The sequence below is a fragment of the Taurulus bubalis genome (genome assembly GCF_910589615.1).
Source record: "Taurulus bubalis genome assembly, chromosome: 20".
Classification (NCBI taxonomy): domain Eukaryota; kingdom Metazoa; phylum Chordata; class Actinopteri; order Perciformes; family Cottidae; genus Taurulus; species Taurulus bubalis.
The window spans coordinates 15,480,160-15,506,736 of NC_136608.1; the positions used below are offsets into that span (position 1 = coordinate 15,480,160).

At 42.3% G+C, this 26,577-nt stretch overlaps 1 protein-coding gene across 1 annotated transcript in view; it reads left to right on the forward strand.

The window, feature by feature from the left end:
* Positions 1–3,242: 3,242 nt before the first annotated feature.
* dgki (diacylglycerol kinase, iota) overlaps positions 3,243–26,577 on the forward strand; it is a gene marked incomplete at both ends in the record, with an annotated part of 55,778 nt that continues 32,443 nt past the window's right edge. Inside the window, one exon of the mRNA XM_079235836.1 lies at positions 3,243–3,463. Coding sequence (XP_079091962.1) covers positions 3,243–3,463 — 221 coding nt within the window. The remainder of the gene's footprint in view (positions 3,464–26,577) is intronic.

A 26,577-nucleotide genomic window follows, 5' to 3' on the forward strand; every position in this document is an offset into this window, starting at 1 on the left:
CAGATGCTGAAAAAAATATTCTGCTGTATTTAAATGACACAAATAAGAAGTAAGAGTATGTCAAAGTGATGATTTATTTTAGTGCAGTTGGGTGATGGGGACTTGCTGGTTACTGGTCAAGTCTGTGTTATTAAGACATGATGTGACTTTTTTTTTAAATGCCAGTCTCTTGTCAAATGGAACAATCCACACTCTGTGGTCTAGGAACACCCAAAGGTCACCCTGTGTGTAGGGCGGGCCTTACGAATTACAACTACATCTCCCATGAGCCTTTAGGAAAGTGTAGCGGTGGCACAGAAGCATGGGATATGTTAGATAGATAGAAACATTCAAGTAGGCAAAAGTAACCATCTACTGTATGTTAATAGTGTACAATATTAATTTAATGAATACTGGATAACAATGGCAATATTCCATGTTCAGGCTACAATAATCATTACATTTCACTCCTCTTAGATACCATTGCAATTATCAAACATAAGGCTGCGATACCAAGAGCCTCCTTTACTGCAGACATGTTGTACACATCATCATTAAAGTTATTAGTGTGTTATATTCTGATCGTCAGCCTCTCTGTCGATGTCGTACGGCAGCTGACGGATTCAGAGACAAGACAGATTATTATGCGGTTAAACAAAACACAGGGTCTGAAACCTGGGTAGAGCTAGATGTTTGTGTGAGTTTCTGCACCAATTAGTGAGTTTTCTCCACCCAAATGGTGAGTTTCTACACCCAAATGGTGAGTTTCTACACCAAATTGTGAGTTTCTAGACCAAATAGTGAGTTTCTAGACCAAATTGTGAGTTTCTAGACCAAATTGTGAGTTTCTAGACCAAATTGTGAGTTTCTAGACCAAAATGGTGAGTTTCTACACCCAAATGGTGAGTTTCTACACCCACATGGTGAGTTTCTACACCAAATTGTGAGTTTCTACACCCAAATGGTGAGTTTCTACACCAAATTGTGAGTTTCTCCACCCAAATGGTGAGTTTCTACACCAAATGGTGAGTTTTCTCCACCCAAATGGTGAGTTTCTACACCAAATTGTGAGTTTCTGAACTGAGTTTCTCCACCCAAATGGTGAGGTTTCTACACCAAATTGTGAGTTTCTGCACCAAATGGTGAGCTTTCTCCACCCAAATGGTGAGTTTCTACACAAGATTTTGAGTTTCTCCACCCAAATGGTGAGTTTCTACACCCAAATGGTGAGTTTCTACACCCACATGGTGAGTTTCTAGACCAAATTGTGAGTTTCTACACCCAAATTGTGAGTTTCTACACCCAAATTGTGAGTTTCTCCACCAAAATGGTGAGTTTCTACACCAAATTGTGAGTTTCTCCACCAAAATGGTGAGTTTCTACACCAAATGGTGAGTTTCTACACCAAATTGTGAGTTTCTGCACCAAATTGTGAGTTTCTCCACCCAAATGGTGAGTTTCTACACCAAATTGTGAGTTTCTCCACCAAAATGGTGAGTTTCTACACCAAATTGTGAGTTTCTACACCCAAATGGCGCCTTCGTGGTGACAACAATGTTGGTGATAATATTAATTTACAAATATGGAAGTGATAACACTTTGAGTTGAGTTCTGTTTCACTGCAACAGACAAGTAAACATACAATGACCCAGTGGTCACTAGTTAAAGTCTGTGATTTGGTCAAACTAGTGCAATTGTAAACCTGTCTTGAATTAAAAAATAGTATCACATATCCAAATAAACAGCATGTGTGTGTGTGTGTGCGTGTGTGTGTGTGTGTGTGTGTGTGTGTGTGTGTGTGTGTGTGTGTGTGTGTGTGTGTGTGTGTGTGTGGGGTTAGTGTGTGAGAGTGATACACCGAGAGAGTCCGTGTGCTTGTGCGTGCACGCTCACCCTCTGCCCTACTTTCTGACTGATGATGCTGCAGAAAGGAGGAGGAGAGGGAATATCCCACAATGCCACGCTGCTCGTCCCAACGGGCCAGATGGACGGATGGACGGACGGACTCGGAGGGGGATGAGCTTATGGAGACGGACGGATGCTGCAGTTAGTTGTAGTCAGTGCACGCTGAACGTGTTAATTGTCAATAGCAGCCACACAAAGAATCAAATACACAACTTCCGGTCATGTATATTAAAATAAAAGCCTTTTTTTTTAGAGAATAAGCTGCAAAACCAAAACAACGGCAACATATAAACAAAGTCCATGATTATGTCTATAATATTACATATAATACTCCATCGTACATTATGCAACGTAAGTCAGAGTGTTGTAATGATAAGAGTGTATAAATATATTTATTGTTTGATTCATTTATCAAGATTCATGATGACATTTGTTCATCCATAAAACCATCTTAATAAACCAGCACTGATTTCCAATTTACAAAGCATTTATCATTTCTAAACATGAGAGTCTACTGTCTTGATGGGAAATATTTTCTGATTGTTTTTAGACAAAATCTAATTATTTATTTATGGTATCAACTTGTGGTTTAAAATATTTTGAGCTTGTAAAATGATGTCCACACAATAAACCCATAGCCTGTCGTTGTACATCATCTTTTTGTAATCCCATTGAAAAAAAAAAGAGTGAGAATTTTCTTTTAGGGAATGTGGAAACTCAAATTATATCGGTTGTGAGGTTCCACAACGATATGCTTTGTTATTCATAATGTTAATTATGCATTTTTGTGATTAGCACAATAATCTGAGACTATAATATATGAAATACCCCAATGTTTACCTTTCTTTGCTTATATACAGTCCTAATATGGAAGGGCCTCAGTCTCTATAAAAATATGATTTGGCAATGTGTAGATCATATACGCAACATAGCTTTATGTATTGTAAATAATTATTTTCAGAAATAACTCTTTTAACTAATACACATGTCCCCATTATTTCTGTTCAACCAATTCTGTAATTAAATAACATTGTGGTAAATCTTTTATTTTGAAGGATGAGACTCTACACTTCCGGGCCGACGTCGCCGGCTTGACGTAGCTTCGTTTCAGTTGGTTCGGGGCTCGTGAGTGCAGTTCGGTCTGATGTCCAGGCGGCTGCGCGTGCTGCCATACGTAAAGGCGGCCAACGGTCAGGAATCACAACGGTCAACCCGCTCGAGGACGTCAGTGGCGTCGTTTTTACTCCCCGAAAAACCGCCCGATTCCCCGCTACGCCACCGGCACCGGTGTCCCCCCACGAGCCGGTAGAGAGGGTGAGGGGGTCCAGAGCGGGGCGACGCAGCCGAGACCGACCAGCATGGACCCCCAAGCGAAGCAGCGAACCGGCCCGGCGGCGGTGGGCGGCTTCAGCGGGCGCCTGGCCTCTCTGGGAGCCGACGGGGGCGACTCGGAGTCCGGAGCCGGCTCGGAGGAAGCTGGCTGCGGCAGCGACACGTTCAGCAGCCTGCCCGACATTGAGCAGGAGAGCCTGGAGGAGAAATTAAGAGGGCTGGCGTTCAGAAAACAGACCTCGTATCGGTGAGTGGGGCTGCTGGGAGGATGCTGGGAGGATGCTGGGAGGATGCTGGGAGGGATACTGGGCAGAGGGGGAGATTTATGTGTGTCTGTTATACATTTTTCCTTCGTGATTATTGTTTATATGCTATAATAGGGTGACATGTAAGCTTGATAAAGCTTTTGATAAACACACAGACACAAAGAGACTGAGGGATTATATTAGAGGTTTTTGTGTGTGTGTGTTAATTTTGAAGGCACAATTCTTATAAACGCTACACATGTTGACTGTTTAACGAACTGTGTCTTACACACACACACACACACACACACACACACACACACACACGCACACGCGCAGCCGCAGCATTTTAGCCCATGACATAGATGGATCAAAACAATGTGTGCACATGCAACAATGCGTGTGTGCGTGTGAGTGTGTGTGTGTGTGTGTGTGTGTGTGAGTGTGTGAGTGCTCATTTCCCAGTGGTGTTGTAGCCCTGTTGTGTTGGAGCATGTGAAGAGGTGAGGGGGAGGGGGAGCAGAAACAGTATTGATTTGTGGGCAGTGTGTGTGTGTGTGTGTGTGTGTGTGTCTGTGTGTGTGTGTGTGTGTGTAGATGAGTGTCTATGTGAATGCCAGCAGCAGCCTGACACCCTGGTGCGACTGGCAGCTGCTGTTGATAGTGAAAACTGGCCAGAGACCAAACACACGTGCACACACATGCACCCACATGCATACACATGCACACACATGCACACACGTGCACCCACATGCACACACATGCATGCACACAGCAGTTTTTGTTGTCAAGTGTCAGTCACGAATGTGTGTCATCTATCAGTCTGTCTGTCTATTTAGCCGTTTGTTTGTGGCTCTGTGAATGTATGTCAACCAAAATGATCTGCATTTGGAGGTCAAATCAATCATTTTAACTTGTTTGTATCCAATCGATTTATTTGGGAGGTCTGTGGCAGAGCAGAGCAACAGTTTGCGTGCGTAAAATCGGCAAAAACGTCTATTGAATATCTGTTGATTTGTTGAGTTGTGCAGCGATGAGGTCATATATCAGCCTGGTTGCTTTCACTCCCCCATCTTTACCCATTAGCATTCACTCAAATATAATCTGTATTCTCTAAATGATATACAATAAACTAATATCAATTAAACATGAAGACAAGGATCACCTGTAATTAACATCCCAATCGGATTAAATATGCATCATAAATAATAAATACATTAAAGCAGAATAAACTGGCCATTTGGGAAGGAGGTTCATTCAATTTAAAGAGAAGGGATGCTACAAGATAATCCTATTACAATCCATCTGACAGATGATAATTTGTCAGATTTGATTATATGATATATATATATATATATATATATATATATATATATATATATATATATATATATATATATATATTGACCATTCATAGTCTTTTTAAACACCTGTTTGAGCTACAAGTACTGTAGAGCAAATCCATTACCAAGGGAAGACATGCACTCTTCAAGTGTCTCTTCCTCTGGTGGTTTTCTCTGAGGGAAACCATCTTTTGTGAAATCAGGTTTCCAGGAGTGCATCAGGTGGTTCGTCTTGTCCAATTTTATAAAAAGCAGGAGTAGTTTGTTTTGATGAATCTGCTTTCAGAACCTTTATTTATGTTAATGTGGAGTATAAGCTGACTGTTGTGACATGTGCTGCAGACATGAATTTCGCATATGAGGGCCTTCAGCTGCCGATGCACTCGGATCTACCCGTTTATTGCGGTCAACACTGACTGAAATATTTCAAAATCCAGTCAAATATTCATGTTTGAACACGACACAACGTTTACATTTTACATGTGTGGATGCTGCAAGCTAGCTTTGAAGCGTTAGGCTACAAAGGAACTCCTCCACGGTCACATGACTTAGTACTTGTTAGCCACCGCCTTTTTCTTTTAAAGACTCTCTTGATTTGCTTAATCAGTGGTTTGAGGTTGTGGTTTCACAGCAGGTTATGTGCTGGCCTATAAATTTATCCGCCCCTCGTCTGGCAACTTCACAGCGGCGACGACGGTCTATTGGACGTTTCCCCAAAATGTCAAACTATTTCTTTTACGTACAAATTGGAGGCTGCTACTCGTGACGGCGTCGGCGTTATGTCTCCCCGCATATCGCCCCCTCCCCCTGCTTTGCGGTCGACTCCCATGTCATTTTATTTAAACGGCCTCATCGGAAACCCCCAGTTGGATTGCTTTTATTTGGAAAGAGAACATTTGGCTCGTGTAAGTGCAGCCATTGTTTGCTGTTCTTAAAAAAATGTATTCTGGAGGAAAGCACGAGTGCACCCTCACTTATTTTTAATGGAGATGTTGTTCCACCACTCGAGAGAAAAGACTGTATTCTGGATCACAATGGAAATAACATTTATTTGAACTCCTCCACACAGTATGTTCATGGCATGGAGTGGATGAATGCAGTCTGGTGTCTTTAATTATGTGAAATAAGTCTCTTCCATACATGACAATTGCAGCGTGTCTTGGCGCTGTTTTGACCTTTGACCTTCTTGGATAAAAGCTATGAAGAATCTGTGAATATTCCTCTTCATGGGACCAGCCGTGTGGAGGGAATGACATTAGCTGGTCAAGGGAGAGTATTGGTAAGGAGGTAGTTTACGCAGCTTTGAAGTGGCCAGGATTGAATTACCATATGTGGCAATATGAAAGAGCTGAGAAATGGTGGCGTTGAACATCAAAGCTAATGTGTGTGTGTGTGTGTGTGTGTGTGTGTGTGGTAGGATGTGTTTATGGCAGCGTAAGGCACGTGTAACTTATCTGGCCGACATTCGTCACACTTTGTCTGTGTGTGTTCTCAGAATACTGTCCCTCCTTTCATCTATTCTTAGACGTCGCACCCGTCTGCCTGCGTGACTGTCAGAAAGACGGTTGCTTTGTGTGTGTGTGTGTGTGTGTGTGTGGACGCCAGGTTAGTCTGGAAGACATCACTTCAGTTAGCTAGTCCGGCGACCAGCTGGACACACGATCTGTGAGAGAGCTCGTGAGTCAGAAAGTTGTTTTCCAGGCACTGCTTGTCTATCTGTGACAGTCAGCTGGTCAGCAGTTCATTTGTACATTTTCTTTGGACCAATCAAGCTGTCAAGATGGGGAGTCGTCTCCAGAAAATCTAATGGAGCTCCTTCATCCGCACAGCCTTGATGTACTCACCATTCCTGAAGCCTCTTTCTCAAGTCCGAACGTGCGTCTACACGTCTGCAACGTTTGCAACTCTCCAGAAATACCCTGTAACTGATGTCGTAATTGACTGTTGTCGGTACCAAGATTTACATAATATTCAATGCAACTCAGATGGAATTTGTCATGCGAGATACGATGATATATATACTAAGATTTAACTTAACTTTTCTGGATGTGTGAGGCAATAATGGGCCACATTCTGCAAACAGGGCTGCAGATTATTTTCATTATGGAGTCGTTTCTAAAGGATTGTAAAATGAAAAAGAGGAGCTCAAGCCTTCAAATGGCTTGTTTCGTCTAACTAACAGTCCAAACTACTATTGTGTGCGTGTGTGTGTGTGTGTGTGTGTGTGAGCAAAGAACGGCACCCAATTTGCAAATCGAAGCCGCTGCAACAAAAGAATTTGCGGCATTCATGCATGAGAAGCGACCGAGCAGATTCATGGATTATCAAAGCGATTGATTGACGGTTCATTTTAGGATATCGGGCTTCTTTTTTTTAACGGTCTAATCAATTCAGCTCCAGTTGCTGATCAATAAGCAGGGCCCATTCATGGCAATTTATTTGATTATGTTTACATGAGTTCTGCATTATTGTGATGAAATATATTGATCGGCAAGATAATTTTTTTAAAATTATTTTATGTAACAAAAGGCAGACTTTTATATTTAACATATCGCCCCACTCGTGCCTGGAATCCTTTCATGATATTAATAACGAATTTTTTCCTGACATGAATATATTTCACAATATGACTCATTTATGCAAGATTCAATCTAAAACACTAAAATGGTATGTTACATGTAAAACACATACCTCGATAAATCAATTGAACTGCATTTCTTTGTAAAGGGTGTCATCACAGTATGATTACATTAAAGAGGGATACATGTTATATTAAATTATGGCTAACTTTGAGCCAAACCTGAGCTCTCAAACCAGTCCAGTAGAACGTTGATCCACTGTAAGAACCAGTGAGCTGTTGTTTTCTACCTTTTTTTTGTTTGTCTAGTCCAGATTTCACTATTTGGACCCCTCAAAAAAACAAAAACATGGCGTTACTGCGGGATGACGGGGACTTTTAATGACTACCAGACCCTCCATATGGCGACCAGCCAGCTGCCCCTAAAACCACGACTCCGCATGAGTCAACATGCCACCATGACCTGTTTGCCCAAGAACAGGGGGGGGAATAAAAAAATGGCAAAGAAACAAACGCTTAGTTTCGTCAGCCAGCTTATCGTGTGGTGAGATTTCACCACCGCCTCCATGGGAACTAGTGCAGAAACAAACCGCCACAGGACAGGATGTCGTAACGTTATCCCTCCACTATTTACCGCCCACTCCACCAACAACGGATCACGGCGATACAGCTCGTCATATACTTTGGGTTCCATGTCTTCTTAGGCACACGGGACAATATACAGTAGGGACAGGGGAAGAAAGGCTGGGGATGCATGAAGAGAGGCAAAACATGAAAAGATATAAATGTATCTCATGTCGCTACCGCTGTGAACCACCTGCAGGGGTAAACAGTGATCAAAGGCCTTTCATCATCGGATGCTGCCAGCATACAAAACTCTCTTTACAGCCTTCAATTAGGCCAAAATACAGAGAAAAAGATGGAGAGACAAAGTCAAAGCTGTGTCGCAACAAGATAGAAGGGGGGGGGGGGGATACACAGTTGCTGGCGCTTTTTAGAGGACAATTACTGTGTTACCCAACAGAGAAGTGATTCATTAGGGGAGCAATAAAAGTTAACATGCTCTAAAAATAAACTGATAACTTGTGTGACTTCCAAGACTGTCTTCAGGCGTTAGAATAAAGCATCTAAGGTCGCGGATATATTTTTAACTTGGTGATGAAACGCTCACCAGTGCAGTCTTTGTTTTCCTCAACTGTCTCCGTCTTCACGCCAAATGCTTAAATTGCGTTTTGCCCTGGAACAACATTTACATTTCACAAAATAATATGTATATTTTTTTAATGGATTCTACGCACTTGAAAGTGTACCGTTTGAGTCCGGCCTTTATCAGATTTCATCGGCGTGCTCATACCTTCGGGGCTCTTAAAAAGGCGTTCATGAATTTTTAACCTTGTGATCCGAGTGTTTTCAGTTCTTTCAACAACAAGCGCGGGTCAACAGCCGAAAGGAAAGAGAGATTCGAGATTTAGAAAACCTCCGTAACGCCGTGCTGTTTATATACCGGTAGTAATTGTCTAACCGAGCAATGCATCACAGCGCTGCACAATGGCGCTGGCTTCCCCCCCCGGGAAATTAGGTTTAGGAGGAAAACAATACTAATTATACACAACAAGGAACAACATGCAACACATTTACTTCATCACAGCGAGTATACTCGCATATCATCTTCTTTAAGTCTCGTGGTACAACAAGTAAAGACGTGGCAGCTTTTGCTTTTGTGTAATTGGTGTGAATCCCTTCAATTATGAACTTCAGCGTTTCAAGAAACCATGGAGTTGGTGCATAAATCAGCAGTACTTGGTTGGCTAATTTAGCGCTTTTTAGCCACACTGAACGCTAAACAATTGTTGCATGAATTTCCATGACCGACATTCATGGTCCTCAGAGGATGAACCCCACCGACTGTGTTGCTCCCGAGTGAAATATCTCGACAAGTTCTGGATGGTTTGGCATGAAATTTCTTTCCTTGTGATTTTGTTAATCCCCTTCTCCATGTAGCACATAGCTGGTCAAAGTTTTCATTTATCCAGTCAAATATCCCAACATCGACTCAAATGTGTGGACGTCTCACGGTTCCCAGATTACAGAATGTTTCTTTGGTTGACTCGTAATGAGCTGGTGTTTCATGGAGTTGTGTTTATGTAATCCGCGAGTGATTAAATCCAACTGTAACAATAATACATAAGATTACATATGTGTCAGTAAGTAGCACAAAAGGCTCTTCACCCTGTGTTTGTTTGCATTGTGAGTACTTTCTCCTCCTCCTCCACGTCAGGGCTAAAGTGGATTGAATCAATAAAATCAATAAGGAATGAGAGCTTTCACCTGAATACATCTGCATCTTGTAGGAAGAGCTGCTCGCTTATGCGTTATACAGCCAGTGTAGGAGTCGGTTTTGTTGCTCGGTCTGTGTTAAATTCAGTGGAACGCTTGGCTCGGAGTCTGGGCAGCTTAAAGACACTCATGAATCTTTAAGCAGACGATCAGAGCACCAATTGTTAGTGAAATACAAGGCTCACTGACACAATTTCCCCTCTCATCTCATCCTCGGGATGGATGAACAGATATAAACATGCATATTTATGATACTCTTTTCCTGTTAGGAGGAGGAGGAGGAAGAGGAGGAGGAGAGTAAGCTGTTTGGATGTATGGATAATTCAAAAGACATAACAGGTCAACAGATATACAGATAATATATGTTTTAAACAGTGTATCATAGCTTGTGCTGCTATAAAGCTGCAGTTGGCTTTTCATCTTTAATTACTTCATAGCTGTTCATTTTATTGGACGACTCTGTTTCAGTGGAGAGTTTCCCATCATTTACTTGACTGGACACCATTGAAAATGTTGTACAAATTGTAATTAAATCAATTTTTATTCAGCAATGCTATACCATTGTTATTATCGATTTTTAATCAGAGGTTTATTTTCTCAATGAACCGATGAGTTGCCTTTTCTGGAAAGTGTTAGAAAGTAGTCAACACTTTCCCAAAGCTGATGCATTTAAATTGCTCAAACGGCTCAAAACCCGAAAGTCTCGAACTGATTAGTCGACCAGTAATGACTATCGTAGATGTATAGAAAAACCAGCAGCATCATTTGGGACAAATTACTTTGAAAAAAGCCCCAAAAAACAAGATAGTTGCACTGCTGAGCATGGAGACTTCTGGGCGATTTCTTCAAGTCAAGATTTATCTAAATTAAATCAATGTATAAAGTTCACAGTTTGCTTAGAGGCCTCTTTGTGTGTCCTGGAGGCAGTGACGGGCCACTCGGGGAGGCCGACGTGAATTTCAGGACGGATGGCGTGATACGGACGATGTGCAGCTTGGTGTGAGTCGGTCACGAAATGATGCGGCGGGTTTCTCTGCTCTTCCTCTTCTCTTATCTTTCCATACACACACATTACAGACGGGCCGAGGTGTCGGTACATCCCCCCACCGCCTTCTCTGAGCAACGGCGTTCCAGTTGGCTGGTGCTGTGTTTGTGTACGCTTGTGCATATCAATCATTTTCTGCTAAGAAGAAGAGGGATGATGATGATGATGATGATGATGATGTCTGTTTTAGGAACAGAAGTGAGATTTCTGCTTTCTCTCTCGCTCTCTCTTTCCTAGCCTTTTCAGGAGTGTTTGAGAGAGCGACCGTGTGTGTGTGTGTGTGTTGGGGGTTATTTTGCCCATAATGCAGTGTGCTGAGGCATTATGGGGGATTGGCTGTCAGGAGCCGCTCCTTATTAGTCGTCTGGCTGGCTGTAAGAGGCTTTTCCTGCTTGGGAGTAGAGCTGAAAAAAATAAAAATGAAGGGTGAAAGGCGAAACAGAAGAGAAAAGAGAAGTGGATCTTCCTGGTGCAATAGAGAAGAAGAGGAACCTCGGTGAAGATTAGTCAAGTACTTCCTTCTCCATCACACACTTAAACGTGCAAGGAGGTTTCTGGAAGACTTTAACTGGTATGCGGCCGGCAGCTTTCTTTTTATGTTTCACACAGGCCTTTTGTTAAAAGTCTTGCTTTATTTTTAATTTTTTTAAGTCTAACTTCTCTCCTAAAGCGTCTTCCTTCGGCCACAAAAGAACCAAACTGTGATCTTTACAGCGACAGAATGAAAAAATGGCCTGAAAATCCAGTTTGACCAAACTGGCATCAACACAAACATCACAGGCGTCTAATCCCTTAACGTGCCGTCATGCGATGGACGTCTTGTGATTTTTGGGGGAGAAGAAAGGACGGCCTTCGTTCTGCTGCTTCACATACTGCAGGAGTCTGTTTACATTCCTCAGACGTAAAGGAAAGAGGCTTTAAAATATACACAGTCCAAAATGACACGCGTGCAAATATACGTTCATAAGCTGTGTAGCGACAGGAGATTTATAGATTGATTGATTAGCAATTATTGGTGTGAATCATTTGTTAAATGTATTATTTTTCACCAGGTAGCGCTCAAAAGGCCGTGACATCACAGAGCTGCTCTACCTGCTGGGTTTTTATGTTTGTGATTGATATTTTGATTTCTTTCTTCTTACCATTGAATTCAAAGCCAGACAGGATGGAGCCGAACACGTCTACACACCACCTGTGTGTGTGTGTGTGTGTGTGTGTGTGTGTGTGTGTGTGAGAACGTGGACAGACAGACAGACAGCTGGCTGGGTGATTTGATTAAATGGTTAATTTTCCGACCGGACTGAAAGGACTGGACGTCGCTTTTGACCCCCGGCGCTTCAGAAAGAAAGAAACCTTTTACCCGACGGATGATTGGCCGACTGCTTCACAATTCTTTATTTTTATGATTGCATGACGTTTGTTCCAAGCTTTGGGAGGATCACAGGTGGACCGACGATTGGTTCTGTAGTTCTCTAGTTGGCTTTTGTTCTGTGTGAAATGATCAGGAGGAAGAAGTACCTCCTATCTGAAGTACAAGTAGAAATACTACACTGGAGAAATACTCTGTTACAAGCAAAAGTCCTGCATTCAAAATAATCGGCATCCAAAATATACTAAAGGTACTCATTATGCAGATTCATATATGTATTATTAGGTCGTAATCATTGATGCATTAATGTGTTCATCACTTTAATGTTGCAGCTGGTAAAAGGTGCAGGTAATTTGAATTACTTCACATGCTGCTGGGTAGCGTGTGAATTCCCCACTGGGAATCAATCCAGTTTTATCTTAACCTATAATAACACATCGTTATTTGTTAGCTGATTATGTTTTGTATTATTAATCTGAGCTAGCAAGGTGGTTTAAGTTAACAAATGAATGCAGTGTAGTAAAAAGCACAATATTTGGCTCTAAAATGTTGTTTTTTTAAGTACATTTACTTCAGAATTGTCATCATTTGAGTAAATGTACTGTAAGTTACTTCCCTCCACTGGAAATAACGGCGTACATAAACACAAGGAGACGGGCGACGGCCACACGGGTGGTTTGTAACTCTCATAAAATGGAATAAAAGTAACTACACCCTGAAACACTGGCCTTTAAACTCGTGTGCTGAGTTATCAGCCGCCACGTTTGCATTTGTACTCTTAAAGCCGCGCCTCCTGTCGCACCTCCATCCAGCCCATCTGTCTCCTTCCAGCCGATAATGAACCTGTGGAGTCGACCGCTGAGGTGACACCGACTCCATCAACGCAACTGCAGCTCTCCCTGTCTGCTCGTCAGATATGTGGATTTTGGATTATTCCGACAGCACGTTTTTTTTTAGACCAAACCATCAAGCTCTTCCAATAAATGGACTATAATTAGTGTTTTTCTACAAATGCATTAACGTGAGAAACTATGTTCCTTGTGATATTCCTTTCATACACATTTAATACTCAATTAAATAATTTATTTCTACAATATTTTGCTGTAAAGAGACAACGGCAGCTACTGTTTTTGCAATATTTTCATCATTCGCAAAGAAAAAGCAACGCTTTTAATTTTCTAGCTTCTTTTTAAAACATGAAGACCACATTTTGTTTTGTCTCTTTTTTTGGAAGAAAAAGACCACAATTTAAATTTACCACAATGTTTTTGACCCCTGGTCTCTAATTTGTCGTCCTTATTTTGAGCTTTTGTGCCAGATGGATTCCCCAGCTAAGGGACCGGCAAAAGGCCATTTTATTTTTAGAGTTCGTTCTCATCGCTTCATCGTCGGCTATAATCATCTTTTTAGTGTATTTCAAAGGGTTTTGATGGGAGAGAGAGAGAGAGAGAGAGAGAGAGATCGATCTGTGGCTCTGATGCCAAATGGTTTCGCTGACTAATTTGGTGGAGCTCACAGCCAGCTGCTCCATCAGCTCCATCAGCTCCACATCCACAGAGGAGAGATTTGGGCTTTTATTCTTTTCGTTTTAACTCTCTATTCAATGCTCTGGTGCATGTGACCGGGCACCAAACTTTGAGTTGAGACGGTCTCTGTGTCTCACTCCTGTACATCTGCATCACCTCCTATTTATAGACCTCTATTCACACACACACACACACACACACACACTCACACACACCCACGCACTCGTGTACATTAGCATGATTGTAAACTTGCATGTGCTGCGTGGATTAACCGTGCGTTTTGGAAGTGTCTCTTTGTGATTGTGTGTGTGTGTGTCTAATGCAGGTAGGATTACTGAGCACTGATCATCTCTCAGCTCTCAGAAAGATGAGTCCCCACTCAACCTCAAAGCTCACACACACACACACACACACACACACACACACACACACACACACACACACACACATACACACTATAATGCATCTCTCTACTTAAATAATTCTTTTTTTTTTAAGCGTTTCCTTTGCTGGGTTTGGATTTTGTCCCTGACTCAGATGCACATTCGCTAGTTCGCCGACACACAGAACCACACACACACATGGCTGGTTTTTGGATTTGTCAAACGCATGCGCACACACACACACACACACACACACACACACACACACACACGCTACCTCGCCCCCACACACACACACACACACACACGCGCTACCTCGCCCCCACACATACACACACACACGCTGACACACACGACCTAGCAGACCTCAGCTGCAGAGACACGCTATAATTAGTGAGACAGCATCTTTATCTCGCTCTCTCTTTGTGTGTGTGTGTGTGTGTGTGTGTGTGTGTGTCTGTGTGTGTGTGTGTGCACTAATTGCTCAGGTTGGATGAGAGTAATTAGTAAATAATTAATTTTATTAGGCAGCTGTAGCCTGAGGTTAGAGAGACGGTACACTTACCTGGTTTCTCTCATGGTCTCTGTTTATACTTTATCTCTCTTTGACTTCTCTTTCTCCTTTTTTCTCCGTTTCTTCTTCATCCACCTTTTGCCCCCCAGCTTCTGTCACTTCTCCTTTTTAAGTCTTCTTTCCCTCTTCCTCCTCCGTCGATCTATCCGTTTCTCATTTTCTCTGCTTTTCTTCTCTCTCCTGTGTGCGTCTATTCTAAGCAGTAAAGGTCAGATAGAGATGCACAGCACGGATCTGATGCCTCCCCCACATTATACACTCACACACACGCACAGGCACACACACACACACACACACACACACTGTGTAATTATGTAGGTGTCAGAGGACAATGTGAGAGAGGAGGAAGTATCTCTCCTATGTTCTGGCCGTGGTTCATGACTTGTATCAGCTGATTGTAGTTTAGAGTACATGCTGTATAGTTTTATTGTACTGCCTCACATTTCTACACTGTGGTATTTCTACTTTAACTGAAGTAAATGCTTCCTCCATCACTGGCATCGAACTCATAGCTTCAGGTGTTTAGGCGACAGGGCGAACACATCAGCGACGGGTTAAGTACAATCTGCTCCATTCTCGTAAACGAGATATATTCTTTCATTTTTGTTCGCTTGGACTCGAGGATGACCTGATTTGGGGGTCAAAGGTCACCGTGACCTCACGAAACAACAGCTAATTATGACATTTTGGACGGACATGGATGTGACGCAACCAGCCAGTGGACTGTTTACAGAAGGCTGATGAAGACGAGGGACACGAGTTGATGATGATGATTTGGGTGTTACAACCAATCGGACCTAGTTGGTAATGCTACATTTTTAAATGGTCCTGTACTTGTAAAGTGCTTTTCTAGTCTTTTTCATCATTCACCCGTTCACACACTGATGGGAGGAGCTAAGGTTCCACCTGCCCAACTAACACTCACACACACATTCAGGGTTAAGTGTCTTGCTCAAGGACACATCGACATGGGCTGTCGGAGCAGGGGATCGAACCGCCGATCTTCTGATTTAAAGGATCCGCTGCTTTTTCTTCTCATTCAGCCGCTGACGGCTCTGAATTATTATAATTTTTTTCGGATTCTGTCGCCGAGAAGTCGTAAACCTGAGGCGGCACGAGACACCGCCTCAAATCTGAGTCTGTTAAACGCCCATTTGCATGCATTTGTGTATTTCCATTGCGCGCACATGCGCCGCCCCTGAAGTTTGCATCACGTTCAGTCCCTGAACACACCTTGTGGACATGTTTGTGTTTTAAAAAAAACAAAAACAATCCATAGTCCAAATGAAAACGCCTGGCAGGAATAATCAAAATGAATCCGGTGTGAATACAAAATGAACACAGTGGTGTTGTGTGTGTGTGTGTGTGTGAGATGAAACTCTTAATTTTGTTTTGTGTTATTTGAAATCAAGTTTGCGCGTGTTTATTGTTTGTTGTTATGCCAGCTCATCTCGCCAGCGCACTTTGTTTCTGCACGTCTCCCGTGGGTGCTGGCATTGACAAACTGGAACATTCCCTGTCTATTAACACACGCCCCTGTCTTGCTGTTTAGTGAAGCGATGAACAACACGGGGCTCCGGGATGGAAGCGGGCCTCCCGCCTCTGGAGACGCGCGTCGTATCAACGTGTTCGTGGGTCGCGTTCCTGAAGCTTTCTCACCTTCTGGAGGCGCTTCCTTTCTTTGCCTTTGCCTTTCACGTTCCCCTGCAGGCTCCTACTGCCTTTATGCTCCTTCTTTTTCCTCCTGTGTGTGTGTGTGTGTGTGTGTGTGTGTGTGTGTGTGTTTCAGCATTATGTTGCGCTGACACTTCACCACTGTGACTGTTCGTAGTGCAGTTCACAGACAACAAGCAGTTCTCTCGCTCTCGTCCTCTCTTTCTTCTACTTATAGAAACAGAGTGGGTTTTCTGAGTGGGAGTTTTGGGAAAGATACTCTGCTGACTCTGCTGGAGAGAAAGAGAGAGAGAGATTTGTGTTGAAGCAGCAGCGTTTCCTCTTAAATATACAGCAGTATTCATTTGTGTTTATTTGAATATAATCAAAATAATCTGTCAAACTGAAACTGACTTTGTTGACCAGATACCAACAAATCTACTAGTAGGGCTGTACAATATATCAACAAACATTAATACTGCGCTAACATAATCATTCCATGCTGATCAATATTGGTATTTACACAATACATAATCTGATAATGTGTTAAGCCTGAAGATATTTAATACACTTCTTTCATAAAGCAAACAAAACTTAATGTAGATATTCAACTGACAAACTTTTTTTAATATATTGTCAATAAATACTGTTCATATTTATAGTATTAATTGATTCTCAATTTATTGTGTGACCCATGAAATACATTGACCAGTTCAATTAAAATATATCTTTTTAAATACTTTTTAGGGACCTGAATATGTAAAACATCCTCACATGCATCCTGTGATGCCTTCAGGGAACCCTGTTTTCTAGAAAGTATGTTTATATACATACAAGCGACTTGAAGCAGTAGGTTTTGAAGTACATTTCTCTGAACATGTTCAGGTGGAAGCTGCTGACGCTGCAGCTCCCCGTGACGCCGCTGTGGGTCCTGAGCGGTTACACAGCATGACCACGAAAAACTATTTTGTGCTATATGAGTATAATTTTAGGAGACGGCGGCGTCCCACAAGCTGGAAACCACCGTCATTAAGCTATAAAAGGAAAATCGTGATACTGAAATCCTCCCTGTCTCCAATTAAAATTATTTTTCACTCGGGTTAAAAGTCGCATGTCATTGTCGCGTGCTTTCGGTCCATGTTTTCGTATTTGTGTTCACTTGCTGGGATGGCAGCTTTTCAGACGATGGAGCAGCTGATATGGATCTCAAATGTCCGACTCTGTGTGAACATTGACTCTCTCTCTCTCTCTCTCTCTCGTTATCAGCTGATGGCCACTTTGTTCTTTGTCTCGGCTCATGAAGAAGTTTATTTAACAGCCGTGGTTTATCAACAATAACGGGGTCCATTTCATCCTGATGTGGTTTGATTGATTGTTTTATTGGAGCTGCTGCTTTATTTCAACTGAACAAATTCAAAATTTCAACGTAATTCAAAACCAAAAAGCGAGTGGAAAAATAGGAAAGAGAAAATAGTAGGTGGATGAAGGGATGAAGAGGTAGATGAGGATGAAGTTGTGGAGGGGAAAGAGAGAGCAGGAGAGAGTGAAGGAGAGAAGAAGAGGAGGAGGAGGAGGAGGAGGAGGGAAGCCAAGGCCTTTGGGCAAAGCCAAGATCGCCTACAGATGCTCTCTCCTTCACTCTCGTTTCACTCATATTCCTTTCTCTCTCTCTCTCTCTCTCTCTCTCTCTCTCTCTCTCTCTCTCTCTCTCTCTCTCTCTCTCTCTCTCTTTCTCTTTCACACACTCACTTCCTCCTCCCTTCCTCTCTAATCCCACCTCTCACTCTTCACTCTCTCCTCCTCATCCCCCCTCAGAGTAGAAATAATGTAGGCCAATGGGGAAGTCAAGGACACACACACACACACACACACACACACACACACACACACACACACACACACACACACACACACACACACACACAGAATGAAGGACGTTCACTGTGTCTGTCCTGACGTCCTTCAGAGACATATTTGTCTTTGTTGTTTTTTTTGTCTCGTCATGCCAGGGAAGCAGATTGTAAATGAGCAGAACTGAGAGAACGGCAGAGACGTGGTCTGTGTACCGATTGTGAGTCTGTAGTGTGTTCACACGACAAAATGATGTCCACTCAAAGAGGATCAAGAGCGTACGGCCGTGCGATAGCGTCAGGTGAGATCGTATTTAGGGAATCTAGCGTTGACCTGCACATAAAGGGCAACGTTAAACCTGCGTTCACTGATTTTTATTTTGGCAACTACGGGGCGGAGGAGACGAGCTGTGAACCCAAAATGCCAAACTTGTCAGCAAACAGTTTGCTCATTTATGCTCTTTATTCGGAGGGAACTGTGTTCACCGGCTTCCGTCCGCCGCTGTGTTCAGATGATGATCAAAAGAGCTGGAACTCACGATAACGATCCGATTCTGGTGATAATCCTCCTGTCGGTTAGTCGCGACAAGCAGAGCCGCACTCGCATTGTCATTTCATGCATTGTTTGTGAAAACATGTTTATTATTGCTTCCTCGAGATGCTGATGTTCACACGCCATCGTTGTTTAGCTAGTAAGCTAACATTTGCTAATTAGCAGCAAATGCAGCTCGAAGTTCGAGGCTCATTTTCTCTTTTGTTTCTCCCTTTCTTTTCCTCTTCCACCTGACTTTTGATGACAGTTTTGAACGTTTACTAGCAAGAGGAGGGAAGTTGGCTATATATATATATATATATATATATATATATATATATATATATATATATATATATATATATATATATATATAGCAAGTAAGTTAAGGTGTGATCAAAGTTCTAATTCTTTCTGAGGGCGACATAATGTCTGAACCAAATTAAATGGTAATCCATCCAATTGGTTGTGGAGACATTTCACCCTGAATTCATCCTCTGGGGAACATGAATGGCCGACAGACTGAGAATGTCATGAAGATTAAATACAGAGAAGAAAGGCAGAGATTAGTTGTTAAAACTGACATGCATGTGTGAGAGAGAGAAAAAGAGAAAGAGAGAGAGAGAATACTTATAAATAGAGGGAGGAAGGTCAGAGGGAAAGAGTCAGGCTTCCTGTATCCAGCCTCACAACCGGATACACACACACACACACACACACACACACACACACACACACACACACACACACACACACACACACACACACACACAACAAAAATGTGATGTAAATGTTTTAACCGTTTCCACTTGTAATGTATATTTACATAGATTTAAAAGAAAAGCAGCTAAACCTCACAAAGCTGGAGGCAAGTGTGTGTGTGTGTGTGTGTGTGTGTGTGTGTGTGTGTGTGTGTGTGTGTGTGTGTGTGTGGGTAGGAGAAAGGGAGAGAGGAAGAGAGTGTATGTGTGTGTGATTGGTCACATTGCACTTGCATTCACAAGAACAGTGTGTTGTCCAGAAGTGCCTGCATGTTGTGTGTGTGTGCGCTTGATGTTAGCTGTGTGTGTGTGTGTGTGTGTGTGTGTGTGTGCGCGTGAAGAGGGTGATCTAATAAGAGTTGATAGTGTACTCGACTGCAGCTGCTCTCACACACCCACTCCCTGTCAGGGACACACAGAGAAGAGAAAAGTAGACTGTAATTAAATATATTACACTTATTAAAGTGGAGTGAAAACCCAACAGCTCAAGTAAAAAAAAAAAGTTATTAATGCATCAATATAACATTTTATCGATGAACCTAATTATTGACGTGTTTACTTCGCATATCAGATTACTGGCCCATTTGAACCTGCCTGTGATGCCATCACTTATTGATTGAGTCATCTACCGTTAATTAATAATCACTGTGACAAATCAAGTCACAGCTATTGTTGAAAGATCATCAAACATGTCATTTTTCTCGTTCTTTTTTTATTCAACACCACCTACAGACCAGAGCCTTTGAATATAGTGCCCGTGCTTGTTTTCCCCAAAAGCACGACATTATATTTCATAACTTCTTCTGACGTCAGCGGAGCTGCTCCTTATCTCAGGTGAGGCCGGGCGCCGACAGACACCTGCAGGAAACCCTGATATTATAAGACTTTAGCAGGTTTTTAATGTGAAAAGAATTCTCCATAAAAGTGGTTATTATAGCACCAACAATAATCCTGAATATGAGCGATGAGCGCGACATTTTCAACTACTTTCCTGCAGCGTTGCGCCCCGGTTTCCCGGCCCACGCGTGCATCGGGTGTCTTCCTTGGTATCTTCAGAGCGGCGCTGCAGAACGGGAGAACAGCTGGGTGTAAACATTCAATCCGGAGGCTGGTTTATTCGTTTACCGACCCAAAGAAAACATCTGCTCTTTTAATGGCTAACACCTAATAACACAGACGGACACGGCTAGAGGAGAGACGCTGGACAGGGTGCAGACAGACGGGGAGGAAGACAGACAGACAGAGAGGAATGCTGTATGCTCGGATAAGACTGGGAAGGAAGTCGGAGTGGGGTTGCCATGACAACCACACCCTTCACACCCTGCCCCCTAACACACACACACACACACACACACACACACACACACACACACACACACACACACACATGTACACACACACACACACGTTGTTCAGGGGAAACGTTTGTGTGATTATAAATAAAATAATTGGTGTGTGCAGATTGATAATAAATGACCACAGAAGAAGAAGAAGAAGAAGTGCTACGATCTGTAGCTCGCTTGTGTGTGTGTGTGTGTGTGTGTGTGTGTGTGTGTGTGTGTGTGTGTGTGTGTGTGTGTGTGCATGTGTGCGTGTGTGTATTTCTTCCTGCTATTGTGTGCAGTCCCATTTTTGTGTGCTTTGGGGTCGGACTGAGTCGAGAGGTCGCACGCTGTTGTGTGATATATATTTTGAAAAAAACACCAGTACACATATTTGTTGCTACCAAGTGAAAAGCAGGTATCTACAAATTTGGAGACATTTTATTTTTCAGATAAACTCAAAAAATTAACAATTATGTGTTTGAACGTCCATTTTAAACATGTTGAATTATTAACGTTGAGAAGATTAAATATAATAACAAAAGTAAAATTGGCTCCATGAGTTTGACGCTAAAAGACGTTTATAATACAATAAGATAGAATTCTAGCAACAATGTCATCCTCCACCATTACACCATTCACATTACAAAATCATCTACCAGGAACTTGCGCTTACTTGTATTTGATTGGCCAACGCAGAGCATTGCTGCATGAAGTTGCGTTGCATGAAGTTGCGTTGCACTGCGTGCACCATGTTATTGTACGTCTGAAAGCAGAAGTTTGTCTCAGGATGCATTCAGCTACGTTTTTTTTTTTTTGCTTTCTCAAGAGTTTTGAACAATACATATTTATTTGTATGAAGTGTGTGTGTGTGTGTGTGTGTGTGTGTGTGTGTGTGTGTTTTCCTGTTATTAGTACATTACAAATGACCCTCAAACCTCATGAATCCTGTCTCATAAAGTCTGTGTGAGTTTTGCGAGTGTGTTTGCATGCGGCGATCAACCTTTATCCATCACACCCCATTACCTGAGGCACCGAGAGGAGTCTCACACACACACACACACACACACACACACACACACACACACACACACACACACACACACACACACTCTGGCCATGCTGTGTCACCAGCGGCAACGAACGAGCCTTTCACACTGACCCACATAGAGCAAGAGAGGGAGAGATGGAGAGAATGAAAGGAGGTAGAGAAATTGGGTTGAGATGGAAAGAAAAGGGGAAGATTGAAAGGAGGGAGATGGAGAAACGGAAGTGGAGCAAGAATAAGAATAGATCGACGTTTGTTGGGTTGTGTTGAATAAAGGATGGCTGCCGGGAACTCACATGTCCTTAACTGTCAACTCTCATGTTTGAGCTCCACGTAAATGATGCTTTCACATGTGTGTGTGTGTGTGTGTGTGTGTGTGTGTGTGTGTCTCCATATTAAGATTAAGGCGGCCATCTGTAAATGTAGCAGCTGTTTGGGGAGTAAAAAGAAGAGAGGTCTAACTCTACACGTAGGGGTCAAGGGTCAAGGGAGCGAAAGGCGGCGTGTGATCGTAAAAGAACCCGGAGGCACATTTAGTTCCTGATACTGGGCTGTAGAAATAAAACTCAGTCGACTTAACAAAGAGTCTTCCCATAAAGCATAAAGAGGAGCTATAATAACATAAGAGTGACTGACCTGACAAATACAAACAAATGTTAGATTGTCACAGATTTAATACGTGTCTTGTAAAGGAGATTTTATCTGACATCAAATACCATCAGAAAAATGCTTAAAAAAAAAAAGTTTAAGTATGTTTTATAGTGTTTGTTTCACTGCGTTTATTGTCATGCAGCCAAACTCCTCATATCTGCAAACATGTGGCAATAAACACATTTTACAGATAGATAATCCATCTCTGGAATCACCTTTTTTATGTCTGTATTCATCGCAGCCTGCGATATATATTTATCGTGCATTTAATGAAGCGTCAAACAAACTGTCTGAGGAGCACGTTTGGGCTTTTGATGAATGACTCTGTCAGACGGCTGAGCGCTGTATTCTACTCACTCTCCAAGTGCCGTTGATAAAACATGTCATCTCCTGTTTCCATTCGTCGGGGAGATGATTGGCTCCTTATCGGACGGCTTGCATCAATATTTTTACAACACCCTGATGACTCACATTACCTGCAGCGCTGAGTGACTCAACTTCTGCCAGACGAAAATGCCTTGTCAACTGTTACTATTATATGTCTTAATATATATAAAAGCCTTATACTTTTTTCTCCTAACTCAACCAGTGAGGAGCTCCTTTCACGGACCACAAATCATTGAATTGTCTGTCCTCTTTCCTCATATACGCGTTATTCTTTGTGACTGTCTATTAATTTCATCAGTACTTGTTTATTATTTTTATTTTTGGTCACGAGGAGACATTTAAATCCTCCGGAACGTAGTTTATCTTTTTTTTCCCCCTCTCCACTGTCGAGAATTAAATCCTCCATCAACGTAAAAGCCTTAAAAAAAGAGTCTTCTTGGCCTTTTAAATCCCTGTATCATCTCTGTGCTGCACACACATTCAGCTAAATGCCCCTCTTACAAAAAACTGATAAGTGTGTGTGTGTGTGGGTGTGTGCATGACCTCATATGCTTGTGTGTGTGTTTCTCAGGTCGCCTGTGCCAGTTTATCTCTTACGTAATGTTCCAAAAATAGAGCCCGTTCACCTGTAAGGGAAAGGAGACGGAGAGGACGAGGAGGCAGGATTTAGGAAGCGATAGATGGAAAAAAGAGACCCTTCTATTCCTTTTATGGAACCTACGCTGTCCATTTATAGGGCAATGTTTCTAACAGACATCCAGGTGTTGATAAGACGATGAGTTATGAGGAGTACGCTCCTATAAACAGCCCAAAGGCATTTATTACACATCTATAATCTATTATCTATAACATCACAGTATCATTAATAATATCTTGATCGTGTTCTCGACTCTAATCCATTGATGCTTTTTCTTTCTTTCTTTCTTACCTTTAACCCAACACATTGTAGGGGAGCGTTGAGGGCAGAGGTGAGGTGTGGAGGATCCAGTGTCATAGTTCACCGGACACCACTGCTCACTCACTCACTCACTCACTCACTCACTCACTGACTCACTCACTCACTCACTCACTCACTCACTCACTCGCGTGTCTTTAGTAAGTAACTTCCCAATCATCTAGAACATAAACTTAATCTTATGTATAACCTCAAGTTTAATCTCAAAATAAATCGTTACTCCGTCCTAGCTGCTGTAAGCTCGACCCAAATCAAGTAACACACACACACACACATTGTCACACACACATTGTCACACAGCAGCGCAGGGCTCCGGTGTCCGGTGTCAGGTGTCCGGCAGCCCGTCACGTTGATTGGCATAATTACTTGACTGCCGCTGCGAGTGTGCAGGGAAATAAGCGTTGGGTTGATTCAGCCGGGAGACGAGGACGGAGCGGAGAGAGAGAAAGAGAGAGAAAGAGAGAGAAAGAGAGAGAGAAAGAGAATAGATAGTAGTGATAAATGTCGGAGCAGACGGACTTGTAGGGAGGAGGAGGAGGGGGACAAAAGTGCGCTGGTTTCACCGGCTTCTTGGCTACAGGTGAGCCGTGTTCACCTTTTGAGATTCTGCCGGTAACTGTACCTTTTTACGACCAGCGTAACGCATTATTATTATTATTATTATTATTATTATTATTATTATTTTAGATGTCTTTCTCTGCAGGGAAACACACATCTCCTTTGTGTGACCCAGTCTAGCTGTCTGGCGTCTCAAGGCCACTTCTGACTCCTTTTGTCCAGGTGTGACATATTTAAATATAGATGTCACTCCCACACACAAGGCACTTCTGGGCTTCTGGGCTTCTGCTCAAACCATAACTGTAATAACTGTAATAACCGTAATAACCGTAACTGAAGCCACTGTGGGTCACTTTTAGTTCAGCTGAAGTGTACTCGGGTCGAAAGGTTTTCACTCAAGAGCTAATTCCCTCTTTTTTTTAACCAAAATACAAGATTACATGTGGAATTTACTGGACAGCTGTGCAGTTTGGTTTCACAGGTGAGATTTTTCAAAGTGTTATAGGATGCATTTGTTGGTTTTGTTCTCATACGGAACCTTTAGAGCTGCGATGTCACGAGAACCGATACTTTGGTACCCAGTTGATGCAAAACCTCTGAAAAAGTAACGGCGGTACGGAGAATAACGGGTCCCATTGTCTGCAAAAACCAGTATAAACTGTAATAAAAGAGTGTATGTTGAAGTACACAGTGTTTATTGTTTATTTTCACTGGTATTGGTACCGACTAGCGCATGTTTGGTATTGTGACGTTCCCAGATGAAGTGTTATTTTATAATAATTCTATTAATCGTTCAGTTAATCAGTAAAATGTGAATCTTAAAAAAGGCCTGTCACGATTTCCCAAAGCCTACAGTACGTTTGAATCGCTTCAATTGCTTGTTTCATGCGCTCATCAGTCCAAAACCCAAAGACATTGAATTAGAATTTGACTCAAAAATATTCACATTTGCATACGTCTCACATTTTCACATTTTTGGAAGAAGAAAAATACAAAAAAAAAAAGTTCTGAAAGCCTCAGGAACCACGCAGTTCAACTTGTGTTCTCGTGAAAAGCCTGCAAACTTTCTAATTCCCCTGAAACCAACATGTTCCTGCTCTGAGAAACTGGTCTAACGCTAAACCCACACTGGTGCAGTTGTGTCTCTTTTGTCAACCGACTGCTTCCCACGCACAATCACAGCATCCTCTGCTCCACGAGTCAGAAGATGTTAAATTCGATTCCTCCCACTTGCAGCTGCCTTTTCCTTTGTGCGCCTATTACTTTTGTTCTTACTTTTAGCCATTAATCATCGGCGGTGTTGCCCGGCGGTGGCGAGGGCTCGCCGCGTCCACAGAAACCAGTGAGCGGGACTGGGTTGCACTGGTGTGGGCTCGTTAACGAGAAGTTTCTTTCCACCTCAATCACCTGAAAACCACACAAACGCTCCGACTGTAGTAACGGCTGACTGGTTACCCGGGATCTGTATTTAGAAAACAGTTGAGGAATTACACGCATTACATCATCCGCCGTGTGTAGGCTGTGAAAGGAAGACTGTGTGTGTGTGTGTGTGTGTGTCCGCGTACACACAGTCAACCCACATGGGGTGACGAGGCTTCTGTCGAAGTAACTGCAATTTACAGTTTACTGTTTAAGTTGCTGAAGCACACACACGTGCACACTCACATACACATACATATACACACACATATATATACACACACACATATTCACATATACACACACATATATACACACACATATTCACATATACACACACATATATACACACACACATATTCACACATACACACACACACACACACATATATACACACACATATATACACGTACATACACGCACGCACACACACACACACACTCACATATACACACACATATTCACATATACACACACATATATACACACACACTCACATATACACACACATATTCACATATACACACACATATATACACACACACATATACACACATATACCCTCACATACACACACATATATATTCCTAGATTTAGCCACATAGACAAGATCTAGTGATCTGTGGACTGTTTGACTCTGTAGCCACACACATCTGACACACACACACACACACACACACTCACATATACACACACATATTCACACACATACCCTCACATACACACACATATATATACGTGCGTGTGTACGTGTGTGTGTATATATATATATATATACACGCGCACACACACACACACACACACAGAGCCGATTCTCTACCAAT